Source organism: Bos javanicus, chromosome 1, assembly GCF_032452875.1.
Source record: "Bos javanicus breed banteng chromosome 1, ARS-OSU_banteng_1.0, whole genome shotgun sequence".
In the NCBI taxonomy this organism is placed as follows: Eukaryota; Metazoa; Chordata; class Mammalia; order Artiodactyla; family Bovidae; genus Bos; species Bos javanicus.
In genome coordinates, this window is record NC_083868.1 from 143,539,367 (window position 1) to 143,555,158 (window position 15,792).

General features: G+C 47.9%; 1 protein-coding gene across 4 annotated transcripts in view; it reads right to left on the reverse strand.

The window, feature by feature from the left end:
* Positions 1–15,751, reverse strand: part of HSF2BP (heat shock transcription factor 2 binding protein) — an 87,426-nt gene extending 71,675 nt beyond the window's left edge. For 3 of the 4 annotated variants that reach the window (XR_009737459.1, XM_061422815.1, XM_061422825.1), the window contains exons 1-2: positions 14,611–14,660; positions 13,733–13,883 (exon numbers count right to left, since the gene is read on the reverse strand). Coding sequence is in view for 3 of the 4 variants with exons in the window: in XM_061422815.1 (XP_061278799.1) it covers positions 13,733–13,883; positions 14,611–14,646 (187 nt within the window). In the remaining variant the exon portion in view is untranslated. Of the gene's footprint in view, positions 1–13,732; positions 13,884–14,610; positions 14,853–15,647 lie in introns of those variants that run through there. The other variant, XM_061422835.1, reaches the window with a different exon arrangement.
* Between the last annotated feature and the right edge of the window lie 41 nt (positions 15,752–15,792).

The window sequence follows — 15,792 nt, forward strand, 5'->3', positions numbered from 1 at the left end:
CATGGGGTTGCAAAGAGTCAGACACCATGTTGTCTCATAGTAAGAGTCCATCCTTACATGAGCCAAGATCTGGATGGTGTATTAGTTCCCTAGACCTACCCTAACAAAGCCCACAGACTGGGTGGCTTAGACCAGAAATGCATCCTCACGTTGTTCTGCAGGCTGCAGCTCAGAACTGAGGTGTCAGCAGGGACACACTTGCTCTGAAACTTGTGGAGAAAGGACCCTTCCCCGCCCCTCCCACCTGCTGGTGGTCCAGGCAGCCCTGGGTTGTGGCAGCAGAATCCCGCCTGCCTCCCCATCTCTTCACTCCACTTTCCCTCCGTGTACGCCGACCTCAGTGTCCAGCTTTCCTCTTTTAATAAGGATACCAGTCACACTGGGCTAGGACTTATTCTAAAGACCTCATTTTAACCTAATCAGCCTGTCAAGATATTTAAGTTGAAAAAGTGAAAAAATGAGAATATACTAGGATTCATTTAAAAAAAACTCTGAGTTAAAGATTTTAAATGCATTTCTAGCCAAACAACACTTTAATTAGCTGTCCAATTTTTTAAACAAACCAAAAGGAGTAGGGGAGGAGAGCTGGAACAAGAATATGGAAGTAGCATTTTTTTTCTTCCTGCACTGCCAAAAATCTGCTGCTTTTTCTAACGTAAAGGCCACTGGAGCACTGTTTCCTAAGAAGAAGACGTGACTAATACAACTCTCTCCTGGGCTGGTGCCGCCACCGTACTGGGCGCTATCTTTTCACATCTCCACGCAGGAGCTCCTCAGTCTACCTGTGAATTTACCAAGGGACAGGATCTGACTTTATCCTGTGTATATCCCCAGGTCACCTAGCAGAGCTTAACAAATACCCAGCATACAATGAATACCTACCTGATTGAATATCAACTTAATTCTATCACCAAAAAACTAAGATCAATCTTGTTGAACTCACATGAATTCTAATAAAGTACTTCCCTAAGCAAAGAGTTAGGGACTTTTGCTTTTCATTTATTAGCATAAAGTATGTTAACAACTGGGTAGTCAGGAGTGGTTTGAAAGCAGAGAGGAACTAAAGAGCCTCTTGATGAAGGTGAAAGAGGAGAGTGAAAAAAAGCCAGCTTAAAACTCAACATTCAAAAAACTAAGACCATGGCATCCATCACTTCATGGCAAGTAGATGGGGGAAAAGTGGAAACAGTGACAGATTTTATTTTCTTGGGCTCCAAAATCACTGCAGACAGTAACTGCAGCCTTGAAATTAAAAGATACTTGCTCCTTGGAAGAAAAGCTATGACAAACCTAGACGGAATATTAAAAAGCAGAGACATCATTTTGCCAGCAAAGGTCTGTGTAGTCAAAGCTACAAGAAAGATGGTAGGTGTTGCCAGAGGGCATCAGAGGGCAGACACACTGAAACCATAATCACAGAAAACTAGCCAATCTGATCACACGGACCACAGCCTTGTCTAACTCAATGAAACTAAGCCATGCCGTGTGGGGCCACCCAAGATGGGCGGGTCATGGTGGAGAGGTCTGACAGAATGTGGTCCACTGGAGAAGGGAATGGCAAACCACTTCAGTATTCTTGCCTTGAGAATCCCATGAACAGTATGAAAACGCAAAATGATAGGATACTGAAAGGGGAACTCCCTGGGTCGGCAGGTGCCCAATATGCTACTGGAGATCAGTGGAGAAATAACTCCAGAAAGAATGAAGGGATGGAGCCAAAGCAAAAACAATACTCAGTTGTGGATGTGACTGGTGACAGAAGCAAGGTCCGATGCTGTAAAGAGCAATATTGCATAGGAACCTGGAATGTTAGGTCTATGAATCCAGGCAAATTGGAAGTGGTCAAACAGGAGTTCGACATTCTAGGAATCAGTGAACCAAAATGGAATGGAATGGGTGAATTTAACTCAGATGACCATTATATCTACTACTGCGGGCAGGAATCCCTCAGAATAAATGGAGTAGCCATCATGGTCAACAAAAGAGTCCAAAATGCAGTACTTGGATGCAATCTCAAAAACGACAGAATGATCTCTGTTCGTTTCCAAGGCAAACCATTCAATATCACAGTAATCCAAGTCCATGCCCCAACCAGTAACGCTGAAGAAGCTGAAGTTGAACAGTTCTATGAAGACCTACAAGACCTTTTAGAACTAACACCCAAAAAGATGTCCTTTTCATTATAGGGGACTGGAATGCAAAAGTAGAAGTCAAGAAACACCTCTAGTAACAGGCAAATTTGGCCTTGGAGTGCAGAATGAAGCAGGGCAAAGTCTAATAGAGTTTTGTCAAGAGAAAGCACTAGTCATAACAAACACCCTCTTCCAACAACACAAGAGAAAACTCTACACATGGACATCAACAGATGGTCAACATCAAAATCAGACTGATTATATTCTTTGCAGCCAAAGATGGAGAAGCTCTATACAGTCAGCAAAAACAAGACCAGGAGCTGACTGTGGCTCAGATCATGAACTCCTTATTGCCAAATTCAGACTTAAATTGAAGAAAGTAGGGAAAACCACTAGACCATTCAGGTATGACCTTAATCAAATCCCTTATGGTTATACAGTGGAAGTGAGAAATAGATTTAAGGGCCTAGATCTGATAGAGTGCCTGATGAACTATGGAATGAGGTTCATGACACTGTACAGGAGACAGAGATCAAGACCATCCCCACGGAAAACAAATGCAAAACAGCAAAATGGCTGCCTGGGGAGGCCTTACAAAGAGCTGTGAAAAGAAGAGAAGGGAAAAACAAAAGAGAAAAGGAAAGATAGAAGCATCTGAATGCAGCGTTCCAAAGAATAGCAAGGAAAGACAAGAAAGCCTTCCTCAGCGATCAATGCAAAGAAATAGAGGAAAACAACAGAATGGGAAAGACTAGAGATCTCTTCAAGAAAATCAGAGATACCAAGGGAACATTTCATGCAAAAATGGGCTCAATAAAGGACAGAAATGGTATGGACCTAACAGAAGCAGAAGATATTAAGAAGAGGTGGCAAGAATACACAAAAGAACTGTACAAAAAAGAGCTTCACGACCCAGATAATCACGATGGTGTGATCACTGACCTAGAGCCAGACATCCTGGAATGTGAAGTCAAGTGGGCCTTAGAAAGCATCACTATGAACAAAGCTAGTGGAGGTGATGGAATTCCAGTTGAGCTATTTCAAATCCTGAAAGATGATGCTGTGAAAGTGCTACACTCAATATGCCAGCAAATTTGGAAAACTCAGCAGTGGCCACAGGACTGGAAAAGGTCAGTTTTCATTCCAATCCCAAAGAAAGGCAATGCCAAAGAATGCTCAAACTACTGCACAATTGCACTCATCTCACACGCTAGTAAAGTAATGCTCAAAATTCTCCAAGCCAGGCTTCAGCAATACGTGAACCGTGAACTTCCAGATGTTCAAGCTGGTTTTAAAGTAGAGGAACCAGAGATCAAATTGCCAACATCTGCTGGATCATCGAAAAAGGAAGAGATTTCCAGAAAAACATCTATTTCTGCTTTACTGACTATGCCAAAGTCTCTGACTGTGTGGATCACAATAAACTGTGGAAAATTCTGAAAGAGATGGGAATACCAGACTACCTGACCTGCCTCTTGAGAAATCTGTATGCAGGTCAGGAAGCAAGCAACAGTTATAACTGGACATGGAACAACAGACTGGTTTCAAATAGGAAAAGGAGTACGTCAAGGCTGTATATTGTCACCCTGCTTATTTAACTTATATGCAGAGTACATCATGAGAAACGCTGGGCTGGAAGAAGCACAAGCTGGAATCAAGATTGCCAGGAGAAATATCAGTAACCTCAGATATGCAGATGACACCACCCTTATGGCAGAAAGTGAAGAGGAACTAAAAAGCCTCTTGATGAAAGTTAAAGAGGAGAGTGAAAAAGTTGGCTTAAAGCTCAACATTCAGAAAACTAAGATCATGGCATCCAGTCCCATCACTTTATGGCAAATAGATGGGGAAACAGTGGAAACAGTGTCAGACTTTATTTTTGGGGGCTCCAAAATCACTGCAGGTGGTGACTGCAGCCATGAAATTAAAAGATGCTTACTCCTTGGAAGGAAAGTTATGACCAACCTAGATAGTATATTGAAAAGCAGAGATATTACTTTGCCAACAAAGGTTCGTCTAGTCAAGGCTATGGTTTTTCCAGTGGTCATGTATGGATGTGAGAGTTGGACTGTAAAGAAAGCTGAGTGTCAAAGAATTGATGCTTTTGAACTGTGGTGTTGGAGAAGACTCTTGAGAGTCCCTTGGACTGCAAGGAGATACAACCAGTCCATCCTAAAGGAGATCAGTCCTGGGTGTTCATTGGAAGGACTGATGCTGAAGCTGAAACTCCAATACTTTGGCCACCTCATGTGAAGAGTTGACTCATTGGAAAAGACCCTGATGCTGGGAGGGATTGGGGGCAGGAGGAGAAGGGGACGACAGAAGACGAGATGGCTGGATGGCATCACCGACTCGATGGACATGAGTTTGAGTGAACTCCGGGAGCTGGTGATGGACAGGGAGGCTGGTGTGCTGCAGTTCATGGGGTCGCAAAGAGTCGGACACGACTGAGCGACTGAACTGAACTGATGGTTTCTCCAGTAGTCACATACAGATGTGACAATTGGACCATAAATAAGACTGATCGCTGAAGAATTAATACTTTCAAATTGTGTGGTAGAGAAGACTCTTGAGAGTCCCTTGGACTGCAAGGAGATCAAATCAGTCAACCCTAAAGGAAATCAACCCTGAATATTCCTTGGAAGGACTGATGCAGAGACTCCAATACTTTGCCACCTGATGAGAAGAGCTGACTCATTGGAAAAGACCCTGATGCTGGGAAAGACTGAGGGCAGGAGGAGAAAGGGGCAACAGAGGATGAGATGGTTGGATGGCATCACCAACTCAATGGACAAGAATCTGAGCAAGCTCTGGGAGATAGTGGAGGACAAGGGGGCCTGGCACGCTGCCGTCTATGGTGTTGCAGAGTCAGACACAACTGAGCAACTGAACAACTACACGTCTCTACCGCTTCCACCTTGGCTAGCTGTCTGCTCCTCAGCCCATAAGCCCCGAACGGTCAATTTTCTCCTTTCCCATTCCGTGTATTCTGGACAGTCCCCATGTGCCCTTCAGATCTCTCCAACCTGCTCTGGCCCAACAGGTAAGAGGCTTGAAGTCAACATCCATAGCAACCAGCCTCCCTTGCTTATGGATTCCTGTTGAATTTGGAAAGTGGGCCTCCCCCAGGAAACAAAAACAGGAGGCAGGTTGGGACATCTGCTTCCCCACCACATGGCCCCTGCCAGGTTCAAGCAGCTGAGACTGTGGCCATGCCAAGCACCCACCGTCCTGCCAACCTGCCCGCTCTCTGGGAGGCCACAGAGCCCCACTCCTCCAGGTCCTGGGCCTTTGCCTCCCAACTCCTGGTGCCCCAAACCTGGCCACCTTGGTCTGTCCTCACGATACTCTGTTTACATCTTCTGTTTCCTGCCAGGACTTGGACTTGATACATTCTGCTAATACTTCATCTGGACCACAATAAAGGAAAGTGTTAGTCACTCAGTTGTGTCTGACTCTTTACGACCCCATGGACTGTAGTTCACCAGGTTCCTCTGTCTATGGGATTCTCCAGCCAAGAATACTGGAGTGGGTTGCCATTCCCTTCTCCAGAGGATCTTCTCAACCCAGGGATTGAACCCAAGACTCCCACACTGCAGGCAGATTCTTTACCAGCTGAGCCATCAGGGAAGCGAATAATAAACTTCTGATCAAATTAAATCTCTTTTGGGGTGATTCCCGTACTGGTCCAGTGGTTAAGAGTCTGCCTTCCAATGCAACAGACTTGGGTTTGATCTCAGGTCAGGGAACGAGGATCCCACGTGCTGTGGGGCAACTACTGAGCCTTGCACTGGAGCCCCCAGGACACAACGAGAGAAGCCAGCGCACTGCAACTGGAGAACCCCACGTGCCACAGTGAAGACCCAGCACAGCCAAAACAGAAAGTGGTGATGTATCATCCTGCTTTAAAAAGACATCTCTTCTTGGCACTCACTCACTAATGATTAGACTGTGCTCTAATGATTCTCTCTCTAGTTCATATTTCTCTGAGCCAGAATAATTCTACTCTGAACAGAAACAAAGGTCCCTCCTCTTATTCATATCAAGCTCCTGGGAAATTAATCTCAAAACAACCCCACAAATGCTTTAGAAATCATGGAGTGCAGTGCTTTCCAAACCCCACGGCTAAGAACCCAAGCACCTCAGGAATGCTTACGGTTCTGTAAACATTTAATTAGTATTTCCATTTTATAATATGTTTTTTCAATGTTTTATTTGGAAATAATTTCAAACTTACAAAATGTTGCATGGATTAAAATAATACAAAGAATATCCATGTACCCATTACACAGACTTACCTACAGTTAACATTTCACCACATTCACTCATCATTTGAACCATACACAAACACATACACACTGTATTTTTCAGCCAGTTAAGGGTAAGTTACATTAGCACAATTCTTTACTTCTGAATACTTCAGGGAATATTTTCCAATAGGGATACTGTCTTAGACACCCAGTATAAACAGTTGTCAACTTCAGACAAATTAATACCTTTATCTAATCTACCATGGACATTAGAATTTTGTCATTTGACCTAAGAGTGCCCTTTATAGCATTTTTTCCTTCAAGGTACAGCATCGAGTCTAGCTTCAGGTATTGCATTTAATTGTCATGTATCTTTAGAATGTCTCCATAGCCTGTATTTTCTGTATGACATCCCGAAGTATTTGTAACAATTTAAAAATCATAACAACATACATGGAAGAACTTCCATTTCCAGCTAGCACAGTGACTGAACAGATCAATCTTCCTCCAAGAACAAGTAGGAAGTAGAATCTGAACAAACCACAAAAAGCTGTTTCAAAGTGTCTGAGTCACCACACTACACAGGCCTTGAGAGCCAGGACCCTCCAGAGGAGAGGGAGCGCACTGAAGGAGCAAGCCCAGCCTTCCAGCCCCTCTTCCCCAGGCACCTGCACACTCAAAAGCAGCAGAGGCAGAAGCAGCAAGGCCAGGAGGAGCTTCTCACCAGGCAGAGGGAATCGAGCACAGAGCTATGAGACAGCTGAGACCCCACAGGCACTCAGTAGCATGTAAGGGTAGAGCGGCTACAGAGGAAGGCAGTGGGGGTGGGGGGTGGGGGTGGGAGGAGGTGGGGGGTGCGATGGAGAGAGCCCAGGAGGCCACACAGAGCTACCAGCAGTCTTATGGCACTGGAGAGATCAGAACTGAAGGTCAGGGCCTCCTGGACAGAAGGACTCTAAGAAATGACTCGAGCGCTCAGTTACATCCCCTAGAAGAACCAAAACCCTAAGAAGGAGAAAGAACTAGAAACAGGCCAGCTCAAACCAGCCGTGAACCAGCTCAATCCGACTGGGTTACAGTGATCTACTCGGACTCCATCCTGAGAGAAGCTGGGGGGAAAATCCTTGCTGGAGAAAAATATCACTTTCCAGAGGCTCAACACACTCCATTTTTAAAAACTCCATTAATCAATAATAATTAAAAAAAAAAATTACCAGGACCACCAAGAGGAAAAATAGACAATATAAGCAGATCAACAGGTGATCCAGAGAGTAGATTTATCAGACTCAAACTCTGAAATAACTGTGATCAGTATGTTCCAGAAGCAAGTAATGAGAGTTTCATCAGGGAGCTAGAGTAAAAACATTACCAAGTAGAAAATCAACACAAAAACTAATAAATAGTAATATCTAAAAATAATTTTAAAATAAATCATAAAACTAAGAAAGAACTGAGACGCAGACCCGTACATAAATAGCCACCACGACAAAAGACACTAGCACAGGAGGGAAAAACTGTCTTTCCGATAAAAGGCACTGGGTCAGTTCGGCACAGGCGGCTGGCAGCTATTTGTAACACAGACACAGACAGCATAGATGATACAGCACCGCCCCCACCGCAGCGAGTGCTACTGCGCTGTGCTCAGAGGCAAGGTGCTGCTGTACAGATTTGAAATCATACAAAGTTATTTTTTCCACTGCTAAAAAACTAGTCAAATAACTCTTCAGTATATCATGGCTGCACTCCTTTGTAGTCACTGCTGAGAGTCAATGTACAAAACAAGTTGGCTCACGGTGCTGGCATTTAAACATACTTATTTAAACAAGGAAGTTCATAAAGTTAAAACTAATGCTGCAAATTTTAAAATGTCAGCAGTGAGACTGCAGTTTACACCTGGTGTCCACATGTAAAATTAAATACTTCGGATGACTCTGACAGACCACCACTGAGGTGGCAAGCTGTCCTCAAAGCCTACTGTTTAGCATCTCAAGTGCAACAGAATGCATCTGGAGAGTGTTTTCTATAAGACAATGAAAGTTTAAACAGGCTGAGTGGCCTTTCCATCATCTCTCTCCAAAATGAACACCAACTAGGAAAGACAAGAAATTAGACTTTGTGACTTAATTGAGAAACATCTGATTCCAAGCTTCAAGATCAGTTTAATTGAAAACCATCCTGATGTTGCAAAGTGAGCTGTTTAAAAGCCTTCTCATTTGCAACTCACCTCTGGGATTTGTCTTTTTCTTGCTACTTAACAACCAAAATTAAAAGTGAAACTGGAGAGAATTTCCTGGCAGTCTGGTGGCAAGGACTCTGAGCTTTCACTCACCAGGAACCACAATCCGACAAGCTGCACAGTATGATCAAAAATAAAAAACCAGCAGCATGAAAATAGAAATAGGACACCGAGTACTACAACTGTCTTCCAAAATCTCTAGTAGTACACTTGTTTTCATCAAAACACCTTCACTGTACCCACTGGTTTTAAAAATAAGTGTTACGAAACTGAATTTTTCAAATAATTATGCATAAAATACAACCTCCATTTATTTTACAGGTTGAACAACCACATACTACATAAACTTTAATTTTAAAAAAGCAGGGCTCTCCCAGTTTAAAACAAATTGTTGACACCCATTGATGTGGTAGTAACTCCTTCACTGCGGGAAGAATAAGCCTGGGAGGGATGGGAGAGAAGGGGCGAGCTCACTTCCTCTGTGCACAGCAGACCCTGAGCCACAGGGGAGCCAGACGGGCTGACCCCACCCTACCGGAGCGCGACTCTGCAGCCGGCCGCCACACCCGCAGCGAGGACTGTGCAGCTCCACAGTCATCATGTGGACAGCCAGGGCCCCCTCCACCTGAGGGAGGGCGTCCCAGGCACACCTAGGTCAAGCACGTGCCAAAGAGGACGGCACTTTCAACCCCGACGCCTGCAGCGAGGTGAGCGCTGCCACCCCCCGCTGTAGACGTTCGTGAGCAGCAGCTTGCAGAGGACTCCGTCCTCAGATTCCTCCTGCTGCACTTGGCCCCCAGTTACTCTCAACCAACCACTTCCCCTCACATTCTATCACAAGGCAGAGTCCATACCCTCACATAAAGTTGAGACCTTCCTTGACTAGCAGTCTACATTAATTCTCCATCTGCCAACCAAGTCCTCAACATGTCCTACACTCAGATACAAAATCATTCCCCTGAAAATGTGCTTTTGATCACTATTTAGATATCATTTCCATGTGCTCATTTTCATCTGCCTCTCCTTTCAAACGTAAAATAATCCATCATTATTTTGTCTTCTATAAACTGCTCACATTTTCTGACATCTGCACTACCCCAACCTCTATTCCACCTGTCAAGCAGGAAAATGAGCTTAACTCTCACCCAACCCTGCTCACACCCATTTGTGACTCTCATACATGCTGCATCCTAGCCTAAAAAGTCTTCCCCTTTTCCTTCTAATGTTGCCTCTGCCCTCGATACTCATCTGTTCCCTAAAGACTCTCAGGCAATACCCTTGCCGAAGTATTCCAGCCTCTACCACCTACTTGCCTAGTCTCCCACAGGAAACTAAGTTCCTACGCGAAAGGCAGACCTGACACCCATCACGCCATCCTGAGTTCCCTGGCTGGCCTGTGCAGCCTGAGCCCATCCCAAGCATCCAAAACCCACACCTGTTCTCCAAAGAAACCTGCCCTAAAGTCAGGTGTGTGGCTTCTCCCTCCTTCTTCCCTGCCGGCACCCATTCCTATCTTCACATTGCCCTTGTCACTGGTTAAGATGGGAGGCACACAAAGCCAGGAGCTCCCCTGGACCACAGGCCAGGGAGATGGGGGATAAACACATGCTACACAGCTCCTGCTGCTGCCCTGCGATCCTTGGACAGGCTCTGAGGGACCTGTTCCTCAGAGCTCCAGCTCACGTGATTCCTCAAGGAATCAGCCAGGCTCAGAGAATATACCAACTTACACTGGAAGAGGGGGCTAAAACCATACTGTCTGATGAAAAAGTACAGCATATTGTGAGAGCATCTAACAGGAAGACAGATAACAGTTAGGCGGTTAGATAAGAAGTGAGTCTGTGTAGGAGGTTAAGTCCAATAACACAAAGCCTTTCAAGCTGTGGTACAGTGTTAAGGTTTAAGCTGGGAGAGGTTTTGGGTAGGGGTTTGATTTTTTTGGTCTTTATCTGAAGAGCAAGGAGAAACCATGATAACTGATGTAAGCAGGGGAATGACAAAATTGAACTGAATTGTCAAAAACCAATCAGGCTACAGTATTCAGAGTGGACTGGCGAGTGGCAGCGAGTGACAGCTGTTGGGAAGCAGGGATTCAGGCAAAAGGCCATGGGTGGTAGCAGTGACAGTGGAGGCAGCTGAGGAACTCTTGATGCATCCACGAGGAAAAAAGTACAAGACTCCCTGGGAGACAGGTAGGGGGTGGAAGGGGAGTGGAGAGTGAGAGGAGAGGCGGGCAGCAAGGAAGATCCTAGGTCTCTGGATGGCAGTGCCCTGGGGAGGCTGCCAAAGTCCAGTGTCCGGGGGGTGGGGGAGGGACAGCACGCGTCAGATGTGAGAAAGTAACACTGCCTCCCTCTGAGAACGTGAAAATCTGTCCTGCAATCTGCTGGGCTTGGAGAACAGACACAGAAAGCTGGCTGCCAAGTTAACAGGAAACAATATTTCTACCAAGGACACGCTGCAAGAGGAAACTGTCATGATGACCCCTCCTTCAGTGGCGGCTGGTTTGTTTTATCCTGTAAAACCCCGGACTACCAGAACTTCTGCTGTTTGGACTTATACTGGTGAGAAGGAGGAAACACACGCACTCGCCTGTGGGATGGCAGTTGCTGTGACAGGGAGCCCAGCCTGAACAGCCAACTGGCTGCAGGGATTCAAATAAAAGGTTCCTAGACCTCATGTTCTTCTATCTACATTTTGTAGTTTCCAAAGAAACAGGACCTGGGGCCACTGCGGTGAGACCCGGTGCTGACCCCTTCACACACAGCCTTACTCCACGTGGAGCCCATGAGAACACAGCCTCGCCGCATGCCACCTACACTCCGCCCCATTCCAAATCCTAGAGCAACACTTGTCTCTTCCTCTGGTGGCAAGAGGCCCATGGTTCCTCTGCTGCAGTGAGTGGTCCCCCTCACCTCAACCAGCCAGTAACCTGACCTCGTCAGAACACAGGTCCTTCCTGAGGGCTGCAGGCCGATCACACTAGAATCTGAAGTGAATGTGAAACAAGTAAGAAGAAATGCCAAGTATGAGTTAGAAACAGGCCCCGACCCTGGAGAAGAGGTGAGGCTAGAGGAAAGCCTAGGAGCCACGGGCATCAAGATGGCAGCTGAAGCCACCAGTGTGCAGACTGCCCTTGGAGAGGCCATGCGGTGAGGGCAGAAGAGCCTGAGCGCCTCCACTAGCTGGACAGCTGCTGCAGAGGAGGACGAACCTGCAGAGCAGACTGAGAAGACGGATGGGAAAGGAGGTGACGACACAGCTGGGGAGGCCGAGGGCCGTGAGGCAAGACCTCCTAAAGTCTGCCTGTGATCATGTCACCACGGATGCAGTTACGGACCTCGCTTTTGTAACCACTAGTTTGATTCTGACAGAGAATTAATCTCCAAAAATTGACTTGTGCTAACCAGCTCATGAGAAGTTCCTGTGTTTTTCAGAATGCCAGTGTGTTAATCCGCAGTGAGGAGTATACCTACCCAGCAGGCTAACATCCTCAGCTGCTCGTCAGCACTTGCCTCCCTAAAGACACAGGCACACAAGATGACTGACTGCTCTTCTGAGGCTGCTGAACGCACGTGCGGTCGACAGCGACCTGGAGCTACGGTAACCAGTGATGGGGGGCATACCTGGCAACATCCCAGGTGGAAACAAAGAAGCCCTGCTGTGGACTTTATGGAAAGGACTACCTACAAAGGGCAGAGCAGGGGCCAGAGACCCGACAAGGATGGTAAGGCACCTGGGACTGACAGCAGGCCTCCAGCTGAAAGGAGGAGAGGGGACAGTGTTCCTGCAGCCTGGTGAGAGCTGGGAATGTGGAGGAGGCCCCTGGCCAAGGGTCACGGCTATGGAGGGAGCAGGAGGAAACACCCCCAACTCCTCCTGCCCATGGCTTCCTTCTCTCGGTGAGTCTTCACTGGCAACCAGCAAGGAAGTAAGAGGCACGCAATCTGCAGGAGCCCGCCTCGCGGAGCACACCACGGGCCAGGGAGGGTGCATCTGAGGACTCCTAAGGCAGAATAAACAGGCAGGGTCCCATGGGAACATAGCACTCTCGCTTCTAACTGGATGCCAGCCCCTTGACCGGATGCTCTTCCACAAACCAGAGACATGTACTGTTGAGTCCAGACAGCTTCTTGTCTGGACTAGAGCTAACGATATGATATGGCCCCCAGACACACCTCTTCTAGAGGCTAGGTAGTGATAGCAAATGGTCAGTGTAACGGTAAGTTAGCCTTAACCACTGACAGCTGATTTAACAGTAACTCAGCCTCTGTCAGGAAAGTAACTGAATCAATCCAAAACACCCCCAAGAACTCCAACAGAGGCTTCTAGACCAATACCTGATGCAATGGCTGAGCTCAAATCTCAGAACCTGAAATGACAAGTTCTAGCAACTTAAATCGGTGCTAGAACTGAGCGGTTCCTCCACCGAGAGAGACCGTACCTCTAAACACGCCTGAATCCATGCAAGGTTGCTAAATGGCAAGATCCTTTTACAAAGAAGGATCCTTGCGTAAGAGGATCTTGTATAAGATTGTATGTATGTATACAAGAAAGGACTTAATTTTTAGAACAGAGCTTTTAAATAATAAAAGTATAAAACCCTTCTGCCAAAGATAAAAGGTAAAGAGCTAGGAACAGATACTCAGAAAGTTGGCAACCCTTCCTCCAACAGGAACCTACACAAAGCCAAGTTACTCATTTGTGGGCCCCTCCCCTTCTTATGGAGCTTCCCTGGTGGCTCAGATGGTAAAGCATCTGCCTGCAGTGCGGGAAACTCGGGTTCGATCCCTGGGTTAGGAAGATCTCCTGGAGAAGGAAATGGCAACCCACTCCAGTACTCTTGCCTGGAGAATCCCTCGGATGGAGGAGCCTGGTAGGCTATACAGTCCATGGAGTCGCAAAGAGTCAGACACGACTGAGCGAGTGCTTTGCCTTTTGCCCCTTCTTACAAGTCTTATCTGACTCTCCCAAAGGTAATTACAAAGACTGTAACAGTATCTTGAAGTTTATTTACAATCACTTCCCAGTTTCCCAGTTATTTACATAAGGTAAACCTGCTGAAACACACTGCTGTGACCATCAGTGACTGCTGAAGATGAAATATGACTCACTTTTTTCTACAATCTTTAATTTCTGGAAGGTTTCCAGTACTTCCCCATTTAGTATTCTGGGTAAGAAGTCCCGTATTTGCATCACTTCAGTTGTCAGTCGTTCAAGGTCCTTCTTTCTGACTTTAACAAATTCTTCTTTAGTTCCCATGTGCTAGAAAAACAAGCAGATCTCAAGATTACAGGTCTCCTCAGATGACTAAAACCAGCAGCCCAACTCAGCTTGCTTCCTTTTCTTTAAGGCCTCGTGTGCTCAAAATAGTTTCAAAGCACGTCTTTACCTAATGTACTGTTTTCTATGTATATTACATCCAGAGAGCTCAAGCCCCAGCTTTCACACTATGAGCCAGTTTTTTTTAAAGTGCCAACAAGGCCCTATTCCAGAACGCCAAAGAAAACGCGGGCAACTTTTTCTTAATGCTCCGGCAGCAAGCTATCAGGCGAGAAAGGCATCGGGATGGATGTGTACTGGGTGCGCCAGGCCCTTTATAGGCCGCCCTGCTTCGTACCGACCACAACCCTGGGAAACGGGGAAACAGGGAAGCCAGGTGACTCTCAAGAACCCCAGGACCGCGGACACAACCTAGATCTGAACTCGACAGCTGGGCACCAAAGGCTGACAAGTCCAACACGGCCAGGGCCTCGCGGGCGGCCAGGCCCGGCGGATCACAGGAGCACGCCCACCGCCCCCTGTGCCGCCCCCTGGACCCGCACACCCGAGGATTGGGACAATTTTCCAAGGCAGGGGTTGCCATCCCCTACCCAAGGCACGCTGTCTGCGGACGACGCCCAGGGCCCTCCCGAGCACACTGGACGGCACCCAGGAGCGGTGTGGGGGAGCGGGAGAGCCCACAGGCCGAGACCTGGATGCCCGCACTAACCCGACAGGTCTCCTCAGCGCCACCAGCCTCGTTCATGACTGCCGCCGCCTCCGCTCGCGGCGCGCCCTCTGACCCTCACGCCAGAAAGCGCGGGACCGCGTCCACGCCGAAAGTCAGGTACGGAGAGCCGCGAGGCTCAGGCCCCGCAGGTTTCGAAGCATTCTCGGCTGAAAGACCCAGAGTGGGTCCGCGGGATCCCGCCTTGGCTCTTCTGGCTTAACCAGACTCGTAAACTTTGTTAACTGCAAAGTACAAGGACAGTGAGACCCTCGCGTAAGTGTCCGGTGAAATAAATCGAATAGGGCCTTTCCCGTTCGGCGAGGGATGTCAGACCAAGGGGTGACAGGTTCAAGGGAACCAGCAGCCGGCCACCTGGCTCCCGCACTCAGCTCCCAGCTCCATGAGCATAGGCCAAAGCTTTCTGACAATAGACTGCTTGGGAGGTCTGCCCTCGATCAGATCAGATCAGATCAGTCGCTCAGTCGTGTCCGACTCTTTGCGACCCCACTTAGTCCAGTCCGCTGGTATGTAACTGAAACGGCTACCGTAAGCTGGGACACATCGCCCAGTCCATTCAGCTGCCCCTCCACGTCCACTGAGTTCGCACAGTGCCCATGCGTTCAAAGGTACTAGTTACTGTACCACTAGGACTTCGTCTGTCTGAAGCCGGCCGCGAGCTGACACGGCCAAGTGCCCAGCGTGCGTGCCCTCCAGGCCCGCGGGCGGACCTCAAGATCACGCCCCCAATCCTCGCGGCCGGGACCTGGGCACTGGGGGTCGCCTGTCGCTGAGACCAGAGCGGCCCTCGAGGGGGGCTGCCCACAACATCCCGCCAAAATTCCCAAGGGCAGCCTCTCTCCCCAGCCTCCACCCCGCCCTGGCGGCCGAGGAGTCCAAAGCGATTCAAGACTCGGTGCCGCGTCTCCCGGGAAAGAGCTGCCAATCGGACCAGGATTTAGTGGAGTGGGCACAAAGATTCTAGACCACATAAAACTGGCTATCGGACTCTTCCCGGCCAACACGCAACGCCGGCTAACCTCGCCGTCAACGGCCACGAGCTTTGGCTACCGAGAGACGGCAGAGGCGGAGAGGCGCGCAGCTAACCAGGGATGCGCGGCTCAGCCGGCTGCCTAGGCAGCCGCGCTAGCTCCCAGAACGCGCTGCGAGCGGCGGCCGGCGCCT